Here is a 14,902-nt window from a genome sequence, read left to right as displayed (position 1 = left end):
ATGAGTGCTTTACTATCCAGTTTCTTCAAGGAGGAAATAAAGACAAGGTGGTGTAAGAATACCTATTTGGAGGAAGATGCTAGGAAACAAAGAATTCTGTGTGCTGATGGCTTCTCAAAAAGACAGGTGGAAATATAGTAGCAAATTCCCACCAACTCTATTTTCCAAATAATGAACACGGAGGTAAAACCAGGCAGGAATGAAAGAACTACCAGGGTAAACAGGAGAAGGAGCTGAGGAGATGAGCTGAAGAGGAAGAATGAGAGGAAGAGAATGGAGTATGACTGTGTAAGTAGGCTAGGGAATGATGAGCAAAAATGCACCAAGTAGTTAGGTTGTGTAGCATTGGTATTTTCAGCAGGGCTGCTTTGAGGATCAGTGTCAGAGTACAGGTCTTGGTAGTTTTATTACTAATGCTTTATAACAAACTGAGGGACAGTAGGGTTCACCCTGTCTGTATTTCTCACTTTGGCACCAACACATATTTCAGTAAATCGAATATTTATTTCCAACCCTAAGTTTATCCAAAATAAAATTTCTTACTTGCTCTATGTCTGTACTCATACTGGTAGCATTTTGTTCTCAGGGATACAAGGACTTTCTATGTTCAGAAAACTGAAAAGAAGCAACTTAAATAGTTTTTTGCACTTAAAAAGTGGTACAGATGAAGGGTTTTATTCATTCATGGTCAAAGGACAAAACTGTGTGCAGGCACCTTGGCCTGGCCACGGCCAGCTTTCAGTGCATGGCGGCCCAGAAGACACAACCCACACTGGGGCCACCATGTCCCTGTCACTTTGGTTTCCCTGTGGAGCCGCTCCTGAGCTGCACGTGCCAGGTCAGACTGGCTTTGCCCATGCCACTGGTTTTCGGTGTGTTCTTCAGTGTGCTCAGTGAGTTTTCAGCGTGCAGGCCACCGAGATGCCTCACTGTCGCTAGGGTCCCGCTGGGAGTGCGGTGGCCAAGACCGACAGGGCTTCTGCCACAGCTCTGCCTCTTGATGTCCCATGTTTGAGTCGGGAGGCCAAGCGTGTGTGGCTGGGGCGGGCTGAATCACAGATTCAGAATCAAAGAATCACAGAGTATCCTGAAGTGGAAGGGACCCACAAGGACCACGGAAGTCCAACTCCCGGCCCTGCGCAGGACATCCGTAAGAGTCACAGCATGTGCCTGAGAGCCTTGTCCAAGCTCTTCTTTAACGCAGACAGACAGGCTTAGTACGGGGAGGCCTGTTCCAGCGCCTGCCACCCTCTGCGCGCCGAGGCGCCGCCCAAAGCCCAGCCTCAACGCGCTCCCGAGCGCGGTCCCGGGTCCCCAGAGCACAGGCGGCCCCGCCCGGCCCCGCCCCCCCGCGCAGGCGCGGCCCGGGGCAGCAGGCAGCGCGCGCGAAACCCCAATGGCGCGGCGCGGCGCGGCGGGCGCGGTAAGCGGCGGCCAGGCAGGGGCGGGACGGAGCGGGCGCGGGGAGCTCCGGCGGGACCTGCCCAGCCGCTCCAGGGAGCCGCGGCTTCTCGCCCGTCCTGCCCCCGCTGGCCGCGCCGCGGTGGTCGCGGTCCGGGGGTGTCGTGGCGGGAAGGGGATGCGCTAGTGCGGATGAGCCTCCGGGCTCCGCGCCCTCCCCTTTCGCCCTCCGCGAGAGCTGGCGGCGACGAGTCTGCTGGGGAAGGGGTGACATGGGCAGCGAGGCGTCGGGCCCGCCTTCCCTGCGGCTTTGAGGTGGGCAGAGGGAGGTGACCGTGGCCTGCGCTACGTCCTTGGCGCTGCTGCCCGAGCTGCTGGTGCCTGCCTGCCTGGCTCATGAGGTGTCCGTGCTAGCGTGCCCCGGCCAGCCTGGCCCCGAGCACTTCCAGCAATGAGACAGCCCCAGTTTCTCTGGGTAGCCTGTGCCAGTGCCTCACCACTCTCTGGGTGAAAAGTTTCTTCCTAACATTTAGGCTAAACTTACTCTGTCTAAGGCCATTCCCTTTGTCCTATCACTACGTGCCCCTGTAAAAAGTCCGTGTCCAGCCTTCTTGTATTCCCTGTGTAGGTACTATCTGGTACTGAAAACATCTGCGAAGAGAGGCATCAACATCTGTCCTGTCAGCGTCTTGCTATACCCCCTCCTTCTAGGGAGGAAACAGAGTGACAAAAGGTCATTTTGTGATGTATGCGCAAGATGGATGCAACAATAATACACGGATACCTTCCTAAATGGTTGATAGAGGGAGGGGGATTGTTTCTGATTCAGCAGACTTTGCCAGCTTTTGTACTGTGCAATGTGACACATCTGCTGTGGTGGAGGAACTCCAGCAGAGTAGGCTTTTAAGGAATACTGTCAGAAGATATAGCTGGCCTTTTATTTAAACTAAAGATTAGGGAAGACAGATGTCCCATAAGTGCTGGGAGAATTTGACATTTTAAGTGTTGGGTTTGGTTCACAAATGTAGGTAATTAAATTTCCTCTCCTCTCAAAAATTTTCCGAATGGCCATTTTTCATGTGGGAGGATAACTAAAATAACTAAAATGGCATAATGCTCTCTCTCTGAGAGTGAAGAATCCTTTAGGTAAAACTACTATGATATAACAATCGAGTGATGGGCTATTGAAAAATAGGAGAACCTTCAGAATTTGGGATTTTTTTCTGATATGTAATTAAAGGCTCTTAAGCTGTCCCCCATCTCTTTTGTGAAAAGAAGGCTTCATTGTCTGCGCCCAATAAATTTAATTCAGTTTATGTTCCGAGTTACATGAACTACTTGCTCCATTTTTTGGGTTTATGCTCACCTCCCCTTCTTAGCTCAAGATTGGAAAGCTGTGTCATAAGAACTGATCACCATACCGTGTTCGAAGCAGGGGTGGACACGTTGCGGAAGGCAGAGATCGGGGCGTTGCTATATTACTTTGTAATATATCTGTTAATTCCAAATCCATGGAACCCTGCCCGCTGGGTTCGGCCCTGCCGCGGGCGCCTCGGGCGCGGCGGGGCGGGTGCTCACTGCTGCCGCCTCCTGGGCGGCGGTGGCGCTGGGCGCTGCAGGGCTGGGCGCCGCCGCAGGGCCTGGGCTCCAGAGAACGTGGCGCTGGGAAAACCAGATTCGAAAAAGGATCCCGGAGGTTATCTTCTTGCTTACAAGCATGGATCAGTTTTGCTGATAACTTCTGTGCTTTTTATGTTTGTATTCTCAGGAAGTGAGATGTGTGTGATTCTGCCTCTCCGTGTCTTTGACTACTAAGGATTGAACATGGTAGTTTTAACCAAGTTTCAAAGCAGAATAAAGGTTTTATGGTGATTCTATTCCTATATATATTCTAAAATTCGAAGGAAGGGTCAAAGAGAAAGACTGATATTCCCCATGTTGTTGGGCAGGAGTCCTCTGGAACTGGATAATTTCCCTTACAAAGACAGGCAAAGAAATTTGGGACTGTTCAGCTTGAATAAGAGAAAGTTGTGTAGAGAACCCACAGCCACCTTCCATTATCTGAAGGGAGGCTACAGGGAAGCTGGAGAGGGACTCCTCATTTGGAGCTGTAGTGATGAGGCAAGGGGCAAAGAGCTCAAACTGAAAGAGGGGAACTTTGGGTTGTATATTAGGAAGAAGTTCTTTCCTGTGAGGGTGGTGAGACACTGGAGCAGGCTGCCCAGGGAGGTTCTGGGTGCCCATCTCTGGCAGTGTTCTAGGCCAGGCTGCACAAGTCCTTGAGCAACCTGGTCTAGTGGGCAATGTCCCTGCTTGTGGCAGGGAGGGTTGGGACTAGATGATCAGTAAGGTCCATTCTACCTCCTTAACATTGTATGATTCTGTGATTCCATCTGGTCAGCACGTGCATATGGACCAGCAGGGTGAGTGCACATGAAATTAACCACAGAGTACTGTGGGTCATAAGGGACACTGGTGGAGTTGGGGTGATGTTATGAGGAGTTACAGCAACAAAGGATACCCCTTTGAAGGCACTGGACACAGCCTTGTTCCATCAGTGGAACATCCTTGGGTGCTCAGTGTACTTTTAAACTATAATTTCTTTTTCCCGAATATGTATGTTTCAGTATACTGCCCTACAGTTGTGAGGGTGCTGTTTATGGCAAAGATAGTCTTTCAAAACACATTTGGGTGGAGGATCTTAAGAAGGGTGACAGAGATAGGTGAAACAAGTCTTTCTTGAAACAGGAACTCAGAAAGTTCCTGTTTCCTTAGAATCCTCTGGTGTACATGGAATAATTTTTGGCATTTACAGGAAGACGTGTATATTGCATGAGATCGTTCCCAAACAAAAATTTTTAGTCTTTATCAGATGATTAAAAAAAAATTATTTGAATAAATAATAAATAAAGTGAATACAGCATATTTTGTGTCAACCTGGCCTAAACAATGAGCAAAAGTATGCCAGATTGTAAAGATCTTGCTACGTGCATAAGTGGTAGAACAGCTCTCAAAAATCAAATCTTAAACAATTAAACCTTCACCAAGAAAGGTATTCCCAGAAAAAGTTTTTCAGTTAATGCTATAATAAATTGCTGTCATTGTTAATGTTATTAAAATGAAGACAATGGTAATACTCATTAAAAATCTGTAACTCCTTTAATGCAGTTTTGGGAATTAGAAAATTCTTTGTGTTTGAGACTTGGTGGCACATACCACCAGGTCCCAAGAACACTTTAGGATCATGCGGTTAGTCTACTTTCTAAGTTACAGGAATGTACAGTATGTTAAATATTATGGAGGTACAAAATACTCTTTATAATTATTACATTAATAATAAACTCACTAAACATAAATAATAAATTAACAAAGATAAATCTTGATTATTTATATTAACAATCACAATTTACTGTTCTGAATTTTGGAAGTTTTGTTTACAGTGTCTTTAAAATTTGTTCAAGAATGCTTTTACTCTGTGTAATAATAAAGGGCAGACTCATGTCAGATGCTGTTTGTGAGAGGTTTCTGTTGGTTTTTTAACTGTTAGCCTTGCATATGGTTGCAGGGTTATGACACAGTACTTCTCCATGCATTTTTAACTTCCAGTAGAAAGTGTATTTCTAAGCAATACTGTGAGCTATAGTTTCATGATTTTACTAGTGATGATTTGTACAGGTATTACTGGACACACTCTAAGGACACATTATTACGTGCTCAAGTGTAATCTGCACAGTATCATTTATGGTAATCTTGCAAAATAAAGCCCACAAGGCTACTGCAGCAAAAGGAACTTTGTAAATCTTTAGGAGTAATAAATTTTAAAAAAACCTATGAATAGAGTAAATCTGATGTTACCAGATATTTGGTTTTAGTTTGGGGTTTTTTGGGTTTTTTTTTAAGTAGACAAGTATATAAGTAAATGTACTATTCTTTAAAATTAGAGCAGAACTAATCAAGCTTCTGCAGAGGTGAAACAGAATGAGCCTTACTTAACTAACTTTAATTTCTGTAGTGTCATGTGTCAGATGTGAGAATTGGATTCTTAGACTTCTGACTCCTGAAACCAAATTGTAGTGCTGTCCTTCCTCCCTATTAATAGATTCATTGGACATTTTTTTAATAAATCTTGATTAACTGTGTGACAGTATTGAAGTATTCCAGATAAGATTTTAATAAGGTATCAACTAAATTGACATAAATGAGTGTCCAAGTAGAAGAGGCCAAGAGACAAACTACTAGCTAGTATTTTTTTTCTATGCTGTACATTAGAAGTTCTTATTTATCATCAACTGACCACTTTCATAAGAAGCTCTCTTCCCATAAGATAAGAGAAAAATACATCTTTCATTTCATACCGGGGCAAAACTGGGAGGTTTTTGTGAACGGATGTGACAGGCATTATTGACAAGTCAGGGGATCCTCTGTAGCACATTAAAAAGTAAGTGCTCATAAAATATGCAGGAATAATTGACTGAAAATTCCACTTATCATTGTTGCATTGATTTGAATGTCAATTCCCTGTCTTCAGTCTAAATGCCCACATAGCTAATTGTTGCTTCAGTATGAGTTTGACTGAGTGATCGAGCAAAAGTCTTTGCTCTAGGTGTTTCTGAGGAAACTTATCTCTTCTTGTTTGCAAAGAATGAATGGCCTGATTTAATGCCTGTGAATAGCATGAAACCTTGTCAATGGACTCCAGGGACAAGTATCTGTGGGAGTGTGTTAAGATAATGTACAACAAAAACGTGCAAATGTTGATGTGGATGTCATGAAGTTATTTTTATTCTTCTGAAGAATGAATTTTTCTTTTTCTGTCAGATGTACTTTGTGCCATAAATACATCTTTATTCTGAAGATTTTATTTTGTGGCTATTTCTGAGTGTGAGTAGTCAGCGAGAGAGGAGGGGAAAAAGTATGAGACTCTTTTCTTTTATGCCAGAGAAGTGCATTCTTTCATTTACAGGTTTGCTTTTACTGTGGACTCTGAATACTTTTCACAGATTTTTTTACTTACTCTTATTAAGCTGTTATTAGAGTTCATATCAAGGTAAATGTGTGTAATATAAACTGAAAAGAAAATACTTTTTTGTGATACTTTTTGGTAGAATATTGACCATCATTGCATCAATTGTCATGTCATGCTTGAGGATCTTAAGGTGAATAATAGATTATCTTTGAGGAAAGCCTTGAAAAACAGTGTTTCCTAATAGGCTAAAGTATATAAGATTTGTGTGTTTCATCTCTTTTTGTCATATGTTTCCTCAGTGACTTTGAAGAAATTGTTTTCTGTTTGTTCCTCTGTTTCCTTATGCTAATGCAGAAATGCTTTAACTTTGTAGAACTGTGGGATTTCAATGAAAGGTATGTTTTTCATTACTAAATAAATATTAGAAATTCTTATAAAAATTCTTAGTATAAGAATTAGAACCCAACTCTATGAGTAGCTCTGAATATCAATAACACAGTCAGTATTTTACCTTATGTTCAAATACTTGAGATAAAGAATTTGGAACATATGTCTTCTTTTTGTATACCTGTGTAAGCCGGGAGAAAGCTTGAATTTAGCAGTTGCATGACTATTATAGAAGCATTGTTGGAATTATAAAGCCCCTTATGTTCATTCATTATTTAATTGAAGGAAGAAAGGTGAGTAGTAATTCTTCTCTGCATGTAAACAGGTTGTGTCTCTGTTGCTTTCCCTCCCAATCCCCACAGCTTAGCCAGAGGAAGATTATGCTCTGGCAGGAACATTTTTAGGTTTTCCCCTTGCCTCCTTGTAATTTTAGTACATACAGGTGGAAGTAAATGCTATTCCTTGATACACTAATACAAAGGAATACATGTTTTTTTCTATATTACAGGTCATAAGTGACTCCTCTGATGAGAGGATTAATGTTCTAACTTGCTATGTACAGTTTAATGTATGTGCTTCTGTTCATGCTTGGACATGGGGGAATTATTTTATAATGCATCTGTTAATTGCAGAACTTAAATTTCTAAAAAAGAAAGTGCCAAGGATTGGTGTATATGCAACATACTCATCACCGATAGCTCATAGTATGTAACTGGCACAAAATGCTGCTAATTCCATGGTGAAACTTTGAATTAATCTTTACCTTTTTTTTTCCCCAGAGGAAGTGAACTTCAAGGAAATAGGTTTCTTTGTATTCCACTCAAGCAGTATACAAGTTGATAGAAAAGGAGGTTCTGTGATGAGGGAAATTTGGGTGATTGGTTTGGCTCGGTTCATGTTCAGACCAGAATAGAATGGACTGGTCTCTTGGGACAAAAATCATGTAGTCAAACTGCCTGACCAATTCACAACAGAACAAATGTTAACTTTGGTATTAAATGCATTGTCTAACTGCCTCTTTTTAAGGCACTTAACAGACATGGAACAAAAGCCACATCTGTAGGAGACCTCTTCCAGTGTTTGACCACTCTCCTGGTAAAGAAATATTTCCTAGTGTCCAGTCTGAACATCCCGTGATAAGGCTTGAACCATTTGCACATATCCTGTTACTGGATTCCAGGAAATCCTGGGAACAGACAAGCACTCCTCTCCAGGTCCCCTCTGGACCAATCCAGGACATTCTTCCCACCCTTCTCAGAGTGTGGGGCCCAGCACTGCACACAGGACTCAGGGTGAGGCGCACCAGGGCTGGATCCAGCGGGATGATCCCAATCCCAGCTGGTGATGCTGTGTCTGCTGCACCCCGGGATGGGGTTTGCCCTCCTGGCTGCCCGGGCACACACTGCTGGCTCACCCTGAGCTGCTGCCCACCAGCACCCCCAGATCAGTTTTTTTTTTCTGAAGTGTTACTCTGTAGAGAAGGAGTTGAAGAAAATCTTTCAGATGTTTGAAATGACAGTATAAATCTCTAATACTGGTTTTAAGCTATGGGAGACAGTGGTAACCACATATAAAAGTTTTAAGTGAAAAAGTAGAATTTCTAATTGGTAAAAAAATTTCTTGTTTGCTAGAATTGGGTAATGAAAACTCTCTAGCCAGATAACCCAGATAACTGTTAGGTAACCCACAAGATAAGGAGTGATGCATTAGCTGGTAGATTTGGTATGGGAGAATGGGTACAAACAACAGATTTAATCGAACAAGAATTTACCATTATCGCTAAAAGGCTTAATTTTTCTAATGTAGTTACTTGGTAAGCTCTTACGTGGATGGGTTTCTCACTGTCATTAAAGCTCAATGTGAAATTTAGTCTTAATTGAGACTAACAAAAATTTTGCCATTGATGTAAACACAACGAGCATTTCATTCCTTTTCTTGTAAGCTGCAAAATAAGATCTAACTTATGTGGCGTTTAGACTGCTGTTATCAGAGACCCATACAAAATTGGTGTGTGATGCTACTGTAACTGTTAGTGAAGCTAGAGTGATGTTAGCAATAATTGGACTTTCTCCAAAGTGCTGTAAAAATATTTTTATGTTGCCAGATACCTGAGACAGTTCTGCCTTCTATAGTTTGAAGCCTCGATCAGACCTAGTGTCTCTTCCCAGAGTTGCCTTTATTCTTTGCATAGTTGTTTTAGCTGCAATTTCCCATGTGTCATCTTTATTTCCACTGTTGTCATAGAATTGAGCTGAAAATTAGCTGGACTGAATGAAAAGGCCCTGTCTGAACGTTAATTTTCATTAGAGATATCCCCCCAGAAACTTCATTCCTCAAGCATTAGGAGAGATTGCTACATTCCAGTGAGCTGAGTGTTACCAAATAGTCTTGTAAGGTGTACTATTTAGATTGCAAGACAAAACACATAAACCTTACTGAGGAAATACATTGAAAGGAGATGTGCTCCACACCCCCTTCCCTCCTTCCATTTCTAGAAACCTGTGAAGGTGTATGATTGTTTGTGCTTCTGTTCACCATGCCACACACTTTCAGGATGTAAATTTTAGCTTCTTTTGTATTTTGAGGTGTATTGTTGTTGTACCACCTCTGTGGTAGATCACTGATAAGAGCAAGCAATCCACATACAGAAGGAATAAGGAATTAAGGAGTGAGCTAGCAGCCCCCTGGTTTTTTCAAGTCTTTTTTCAAGTCTGGGTTTTGTTCTAGAATGTGATGTTGATCTGCTTAACATCAGTGTGCGTTGATCAAATCTGGGATTTGCCTAATAGCCTTGAGACAAGTTTAGATTTTGCACATCCATCTGATTCCCTGTGTTCTGGTACGGATAGCTTTATGTTGGTCTTGCTGGATATTGTTCTGGCTCCTGCTGACATTGAAATTCTTTTAAACTAGGACATTGTATGTTTTGGTACTTTGCCGAATTGCAGAGTCTTCTGCCAGAGATGTAAAGGTACCTTACTTTATTGCCTGTTTTCTCCTCTTAAATTTAACTTAAAAAAATTACTAGTGGTGTTGGGAGTATTAGTAACTTCTTTGGTGTGTTCCTTGCCAGGAGTGTCTTACAGTGGATTGTAATGAGATTTTTTTTTCTGTTTGTTCCTAAAAATGCATTGTGTGGGTTAGTACTTGCATATTTTGTGTTTGAAAGTATAGTTGATTGCCTTCTTGCCCTGTTAAGATTCATTATGGAAAGGAAGCAAATAACATATGTAAAATTCAGTGATATCACTCCTGCTTTCACTGTTCTTGTGGGCAGAAGATAAGAGTTAGATGGATGTGCTGAGATACTATTTCTGCTTTTCCCATTAAAGAGGGTTTTATTCTTTGTTTTTAAGCCTCTTGAAATGGGGTAAATTAGAGGGAAGATCTGCTCCTACAAGATGAGCTATTGGAACCAGAAAGTTTTAAAATTAATTTTTGTGTGAGGCAAATAAATGATATTTTTGGGGTCATGAAACCTGATTAATGGAAATCACAGAACATGTTGAGTTGGAAGGGACCCATAAGCATCATCGAGTCCAGCTCGTGGTCCTGAACAGGACACCCCAAAAGTCACAACATGTGCTGAGAGCATTGTCCAAATGCTCTTGAACTCTGTCAGGCTGGTGCTGTGACCACTTCCCTGGGGATCCTGTTCAGTGCCCAACCACCTTCTGGTAGAGAAACACTTTATCATGATCATACAGTCCTTTTGTGAGGAGAGGGAGATGTAATGTTTTCAGAGTATCTGAGAAAGGGAGATCTTGCATGAATCCCAGCAAAGTTTGCTTCCTCAGGGCATCAAGTCTTCTCTAGACCTGCAGAGCAACAGAATGCAACTGGAAATATACTTCTGCAGTTTGCAATGATACTCAGATGATACCTGTGCAAGAGGTTTAATATATATGCTGGCCTCAAAATTAGCCCTGCTAGGGGCCACAATTGCTTAAACATGAAAACTGAGCTCTTTTTCCTGTGAGACCTGATAATGTAATTCAGAAGGCAACTCTGTTAAATTACTAATTATCAGAGTAAATAGAAGAAACAAATATAGAGTAGCAAGAGAAAAGAGTTAATTACTTTCTCCAGGAGAATTTTTAGTCTAAACATTGAATAATAATGTTAGCCATCTGGTTGACAGTTGTTCAGTTTGCCAGATTTCACAGGTTGCTTAGCCAATATTGATTCCTTTGTTTTGGCAAAACTCTGTCCTTTAATTTTATTTCCAGGGGAAGTTATAGTAGCATGCAATTTGTTTTAATTTGGAAAGTGCGCATGTAGACAGGCAGTTTTCTACAATAGTTGTTTTTTCTTGCTCTAAAATATCTGTAGGTGTAGGCACAAAGACAAATAGGCAAACTTGTTTTTATGTGAAAATTTACTAAAAAAAAAATGAACACTAATCAACACTGCTTGTAAGCACACCAGTCTGAAATGAAGATGGAAGTTATTCTCTCGATTATTCTTGACTGCTGGACTGCCAGTGTGTGTAGATTAGACTTAATACCAACCTATAAACCAGCCTGTGAAGCAAATTTCTCAACAAAGTGTACTGGAAAATAAGATGACAGGAATAAATCGTTTTTATAGTAATAGTTTTTAATTTTCATACTTAAAACTAATAATAGTTTTTAATTTTCACATAGTCTTTACTACTCCTGGGCCTTTTGAAGTTTCTAAAAAATATGATTTTTTTCCTAATAAACTATTTTTAAAATTTATTTTGGGGAGGCTGGTAACAGACTGTCTTTTCAGTAGGAAATAAGTTATGTTTGCTCTTACCTCCTATCTAAGTATATATTGAATTTTCTTCTGTTCTTGGCAAGCAGGAGACTTGTCAAGGTGAAGATGAAAAGTATACTTGAGAACAAGTTAAAGAAATACATATTTTATGTAGAGAATTAATAAATGAGAAAGCAGTAGCAATGTTTAGGATAATTGCTACTTTTCAGGATAATTGCTACGTCCATCTTGGCATAACCTCAGAATATCCATTAGGTAGTAAATTTGTGACATGATTATAATAACCTTTGACACCCTGAAAAAGTGAATACTCTTTTGTTATATTACTGTATCAACGGTGCTGTATCACAATCAAGTTAAGGGTGATTAAGGAGTCACATGATGGTATCTTTTGATTATATAATATACTGAAGTGCTCCTAATTGGTAATATTAGTCTCCTAATATCTATTAGAGTAATAAATATGCACAAAAGGACTGTAATACTGCTTTTGTAAGTATTGAAACCGCTTAAAATAGTTTGGAATTTGGAGTGTATATTTATATGTTTTGTTATCTTGATGGTGACTTCTTTTGCTTCGGGCCCTTGGGCCCTGACATCATAAGAGTATTTTTAACTGTTTTCTTATTTTATGTTTTTCCTCATAAGCTAAAGTTGCTGGTGGGTAGGATATAAGAGAGGAGGAGGAAGAGGAGGAAGAAGAGTGGAAAGTAAAACATTCATTTGGAGCACAGAGCTACTTATCATTGATTCGAGGCAAAGTGAGAGCTTTATACCTTGAATACAAGTTTTAGTCATGTGTATTTGGAACACTGTGACATAAGGAAATATTGTACCTTAGCAGTACCTCAAAGTTCCTTCTACTTAAAAGGCTTAGTTTAAATTTACCAGCTGAATTTACGAGATTAAATAGAAATAAATTCATGAAAGTTTAATTGTAGTTTTTGTAAACCTACTAAAGCAAGATCTGGGGACTTTGCCTCAAGATCTGGTAGCAAAAGTTAGTGACTAAAGTGGTATGTTTCAGACACTATCCAGAGTGCTCACTTGAAAGAATAAAATTCCTGGTTAGAAATGCTGCCATTAACTTCTGAGAGGTATAATGAGTACCCTCATACCAGAGCTCCCCAAGGTTCCATGTGCTTGAAAGTATGAGGCCAAGAGGGTTTGCCTGGGGGTTCTCAGAGAACAGGACTAAAGGCTTCTTTCTAGAAGTAGAAGGTACTTTAAGATGATTTACGATAAATCTGGCTTCTGAATTTGCCATGTTGTGGAGAACCCAGTCAAAATGAGAATCAGGTTTTGATTTTTGGCAGCTAAAATGAGTTCTTACTAACTGAAAAGAATGGAAATTAATCCGAAAGAGACTGTAGGAATATACTTGTCAGTATTGTAAGTCAAATTATTAATCAAGTATTTATTGTCTGTGATTCCTGTAGCTCTTCCAATATGTTCTATATGATACTAGAACCTGAACATTTAAATTACCTTTGTTTACCTAACAGTTTTCTATTTCTCTGACAAACCATATTCTATATCCTATGATGGTTTTTGAGATGAAATCTGTGTCTCTGGTATGTTTAATCAGGTTATTTATGCATTCACAGTATTTATATATACACAGTAGCTTTTCTGTGTGTTTTCCAGTAATGTTGGGATGAAGACAAGAGTAAGCTGTATTAATCAAATTGCTCTTTTCAGGACTAGATGCTACAGTTGAAGTAAACAATCAATAAAATAACTAATTGGAAACTTCCAGTGACAACAAACAAGTACAGCTTAAAAGTCATGCTAATGAAAACAGAGCACTATTGGAAATAGTGTGGAACATGTGGTGTTGAGATGCTGAAAATCTTAATGCATATTAAATTAATCACTTAATGTATATTAATTGATCACTTGATGAATTCTTGATCAAGGATAAATTGAAGCACATAGTAAATGCTAAACAAGGGCCAGTGGCCCATATGAATAACGCAGCAATTCCTCAAAATGCCACTTTATTGTGTTCTTCTGTTGATCTCAGCATAATTTTATAAAAGAGCTGAATTGGTAGTATTCCAAAACAGAGAGCAGCAGTGCCTTTAGCATTTTTGGTGATTATAATTCTTGAAAATCTGCATTCAGCCCTGAGATGAGTTCATTGGATTGGAATATGGGTTCCATTCTCACATAGACCATTTCCTTAAAAGTTGGACGTGGTGATCCTTATGTGTTCCTTCCAACTCAGAGGATTCTGTGGCTGTGTAATAGTTCCTGTAAGGGATTCTGCTACCGTTGAATCTACAAGAGTAGTTCGTGTCCAAAACTTTACAGAAGAGCATAACCCTTCCTCCTCCCACTTGCCCCAAAAAGTGCAAAGATCTTTACATGTCACTCAAAATGGTTATTCAAAGATAAAGAAGTGCACTGAAGATTACATCTTCTCTTAATCACAGGGATCATTTGTTCCTTATTGCTGATATATTAGGATATTTAGCAGTTGCAGAAAATTAATTGCACAGAAAACCACATATATTTGTCCTTTAATCCACTTTGGAAATGCATATAGAACTGTCTCCTCTATTTTTTACCAATAAATGTATCCATGAATTGAGCATTAAATTGCAGCTAGAATTTCTGAACTCTGCTTTAGAAACAGTGCGGTGTTTCATTTTCATGAGAAAATAATGCAAAAAGATCAAGGCCAGGACTGATCCTTCTGAGGATAGGTTCTGAACCCTAGATTGTATAGCTGGAGTTTTTTTGGTCCAGGTCCTTCGTTTGTGCTTCCATGCAACAAGGTGAGGGTTTTGAATAGCACCGAACATAGAGCTGCTTTGTCTTGTGTGTGATTATTGCAAGTCTGTTGATGGGAGAACACTTTTCTCATCTCCAAAATATTCAGATGTTTTAAAGGAGTTAGCTATCAGAAACAGTAAAAAATTCACACTTGCAGTTACCAGCATAAAGAAGAGGTACACTTCTAAGATTTTCTTTCACTTACGATTTGTGCTGTTGTTTTGGGGTTTTTTTAAATAGTTGCAGTACTTAAATAAAAAAAGAAAGAATGTGCAATCCAGTTTATTTAGATGTATTAACCAGGGAGACAAAACACCTTTCTTATTGGAGAGCTGGGATCTCAGACTTCTGGAAAAAGAAGAGTGATGGCTGTGCTATTTTGCATACTGAAGTAGTAGAAACAGGTACTCAGTATATTAGATTATCCTGCTTGATTTGCTTTACTTCGATTCTCAGTTAATACTTATTCAACTCATGATTAGCCCCAAAATGCTGGCGTTTTTGTGCTTCCTCTTCTTTTTTTTTTTTTTTTTTTCCTTTTTATCTTCTTTCCTAAAAGTTTTAGGAGCCATTTTATTAGGGGATTGATTTTTCAGTTATTTGGTAGGATTGATCTTGTCTGGG

General features: G+C 40.0%; 1 protein-coding gene across 1 annotated transcript in view; it reads left to right on the top strand.

Annotated features, from left to right (window-relative positions):
* The first annotated feature begins 1,384 nt into the window (after window positions 1-1,384).
* The window catches only part of FANCC (FA complementation group C), a 76,680-nt gene continuing 63,162 nt past the window's right edge, over window positions 1,385-14,902 (top strand). The window contains exon 1 of the mRNA XM_036403806.2: window positions 1,385-1,423. Coding sequence (XP_036259699.2) covers window positions 1,397-1,423 — 27 coding nt within the window. The 5' untranslated portion in view covers window positions 1,385-1,396. The remainder of the gene's footprint in view (window positions 1,424-14,902) is intronic.

This window comes from Molothrus ater, chromosome Z (assembly GCF_012460135.2).
Source record: "Molothrus ater isolate BHLD 08-10-18 breed brown headed cowbird chromosome Z, BPBGC_Mater_1.1, whole genome shotgun sequence".
NCBI classification, from domain to species: Eukaryota; Metazoa; Chordata; class Aves; order Passeriformes; family Icteridae; genus Molothrus; species Molothrus ater.
The sequence above is the reverse complement of the archived record's forward strand: the minus strand, read 5'-3'. Positions and strand labels throughout refer to the sequence as shown.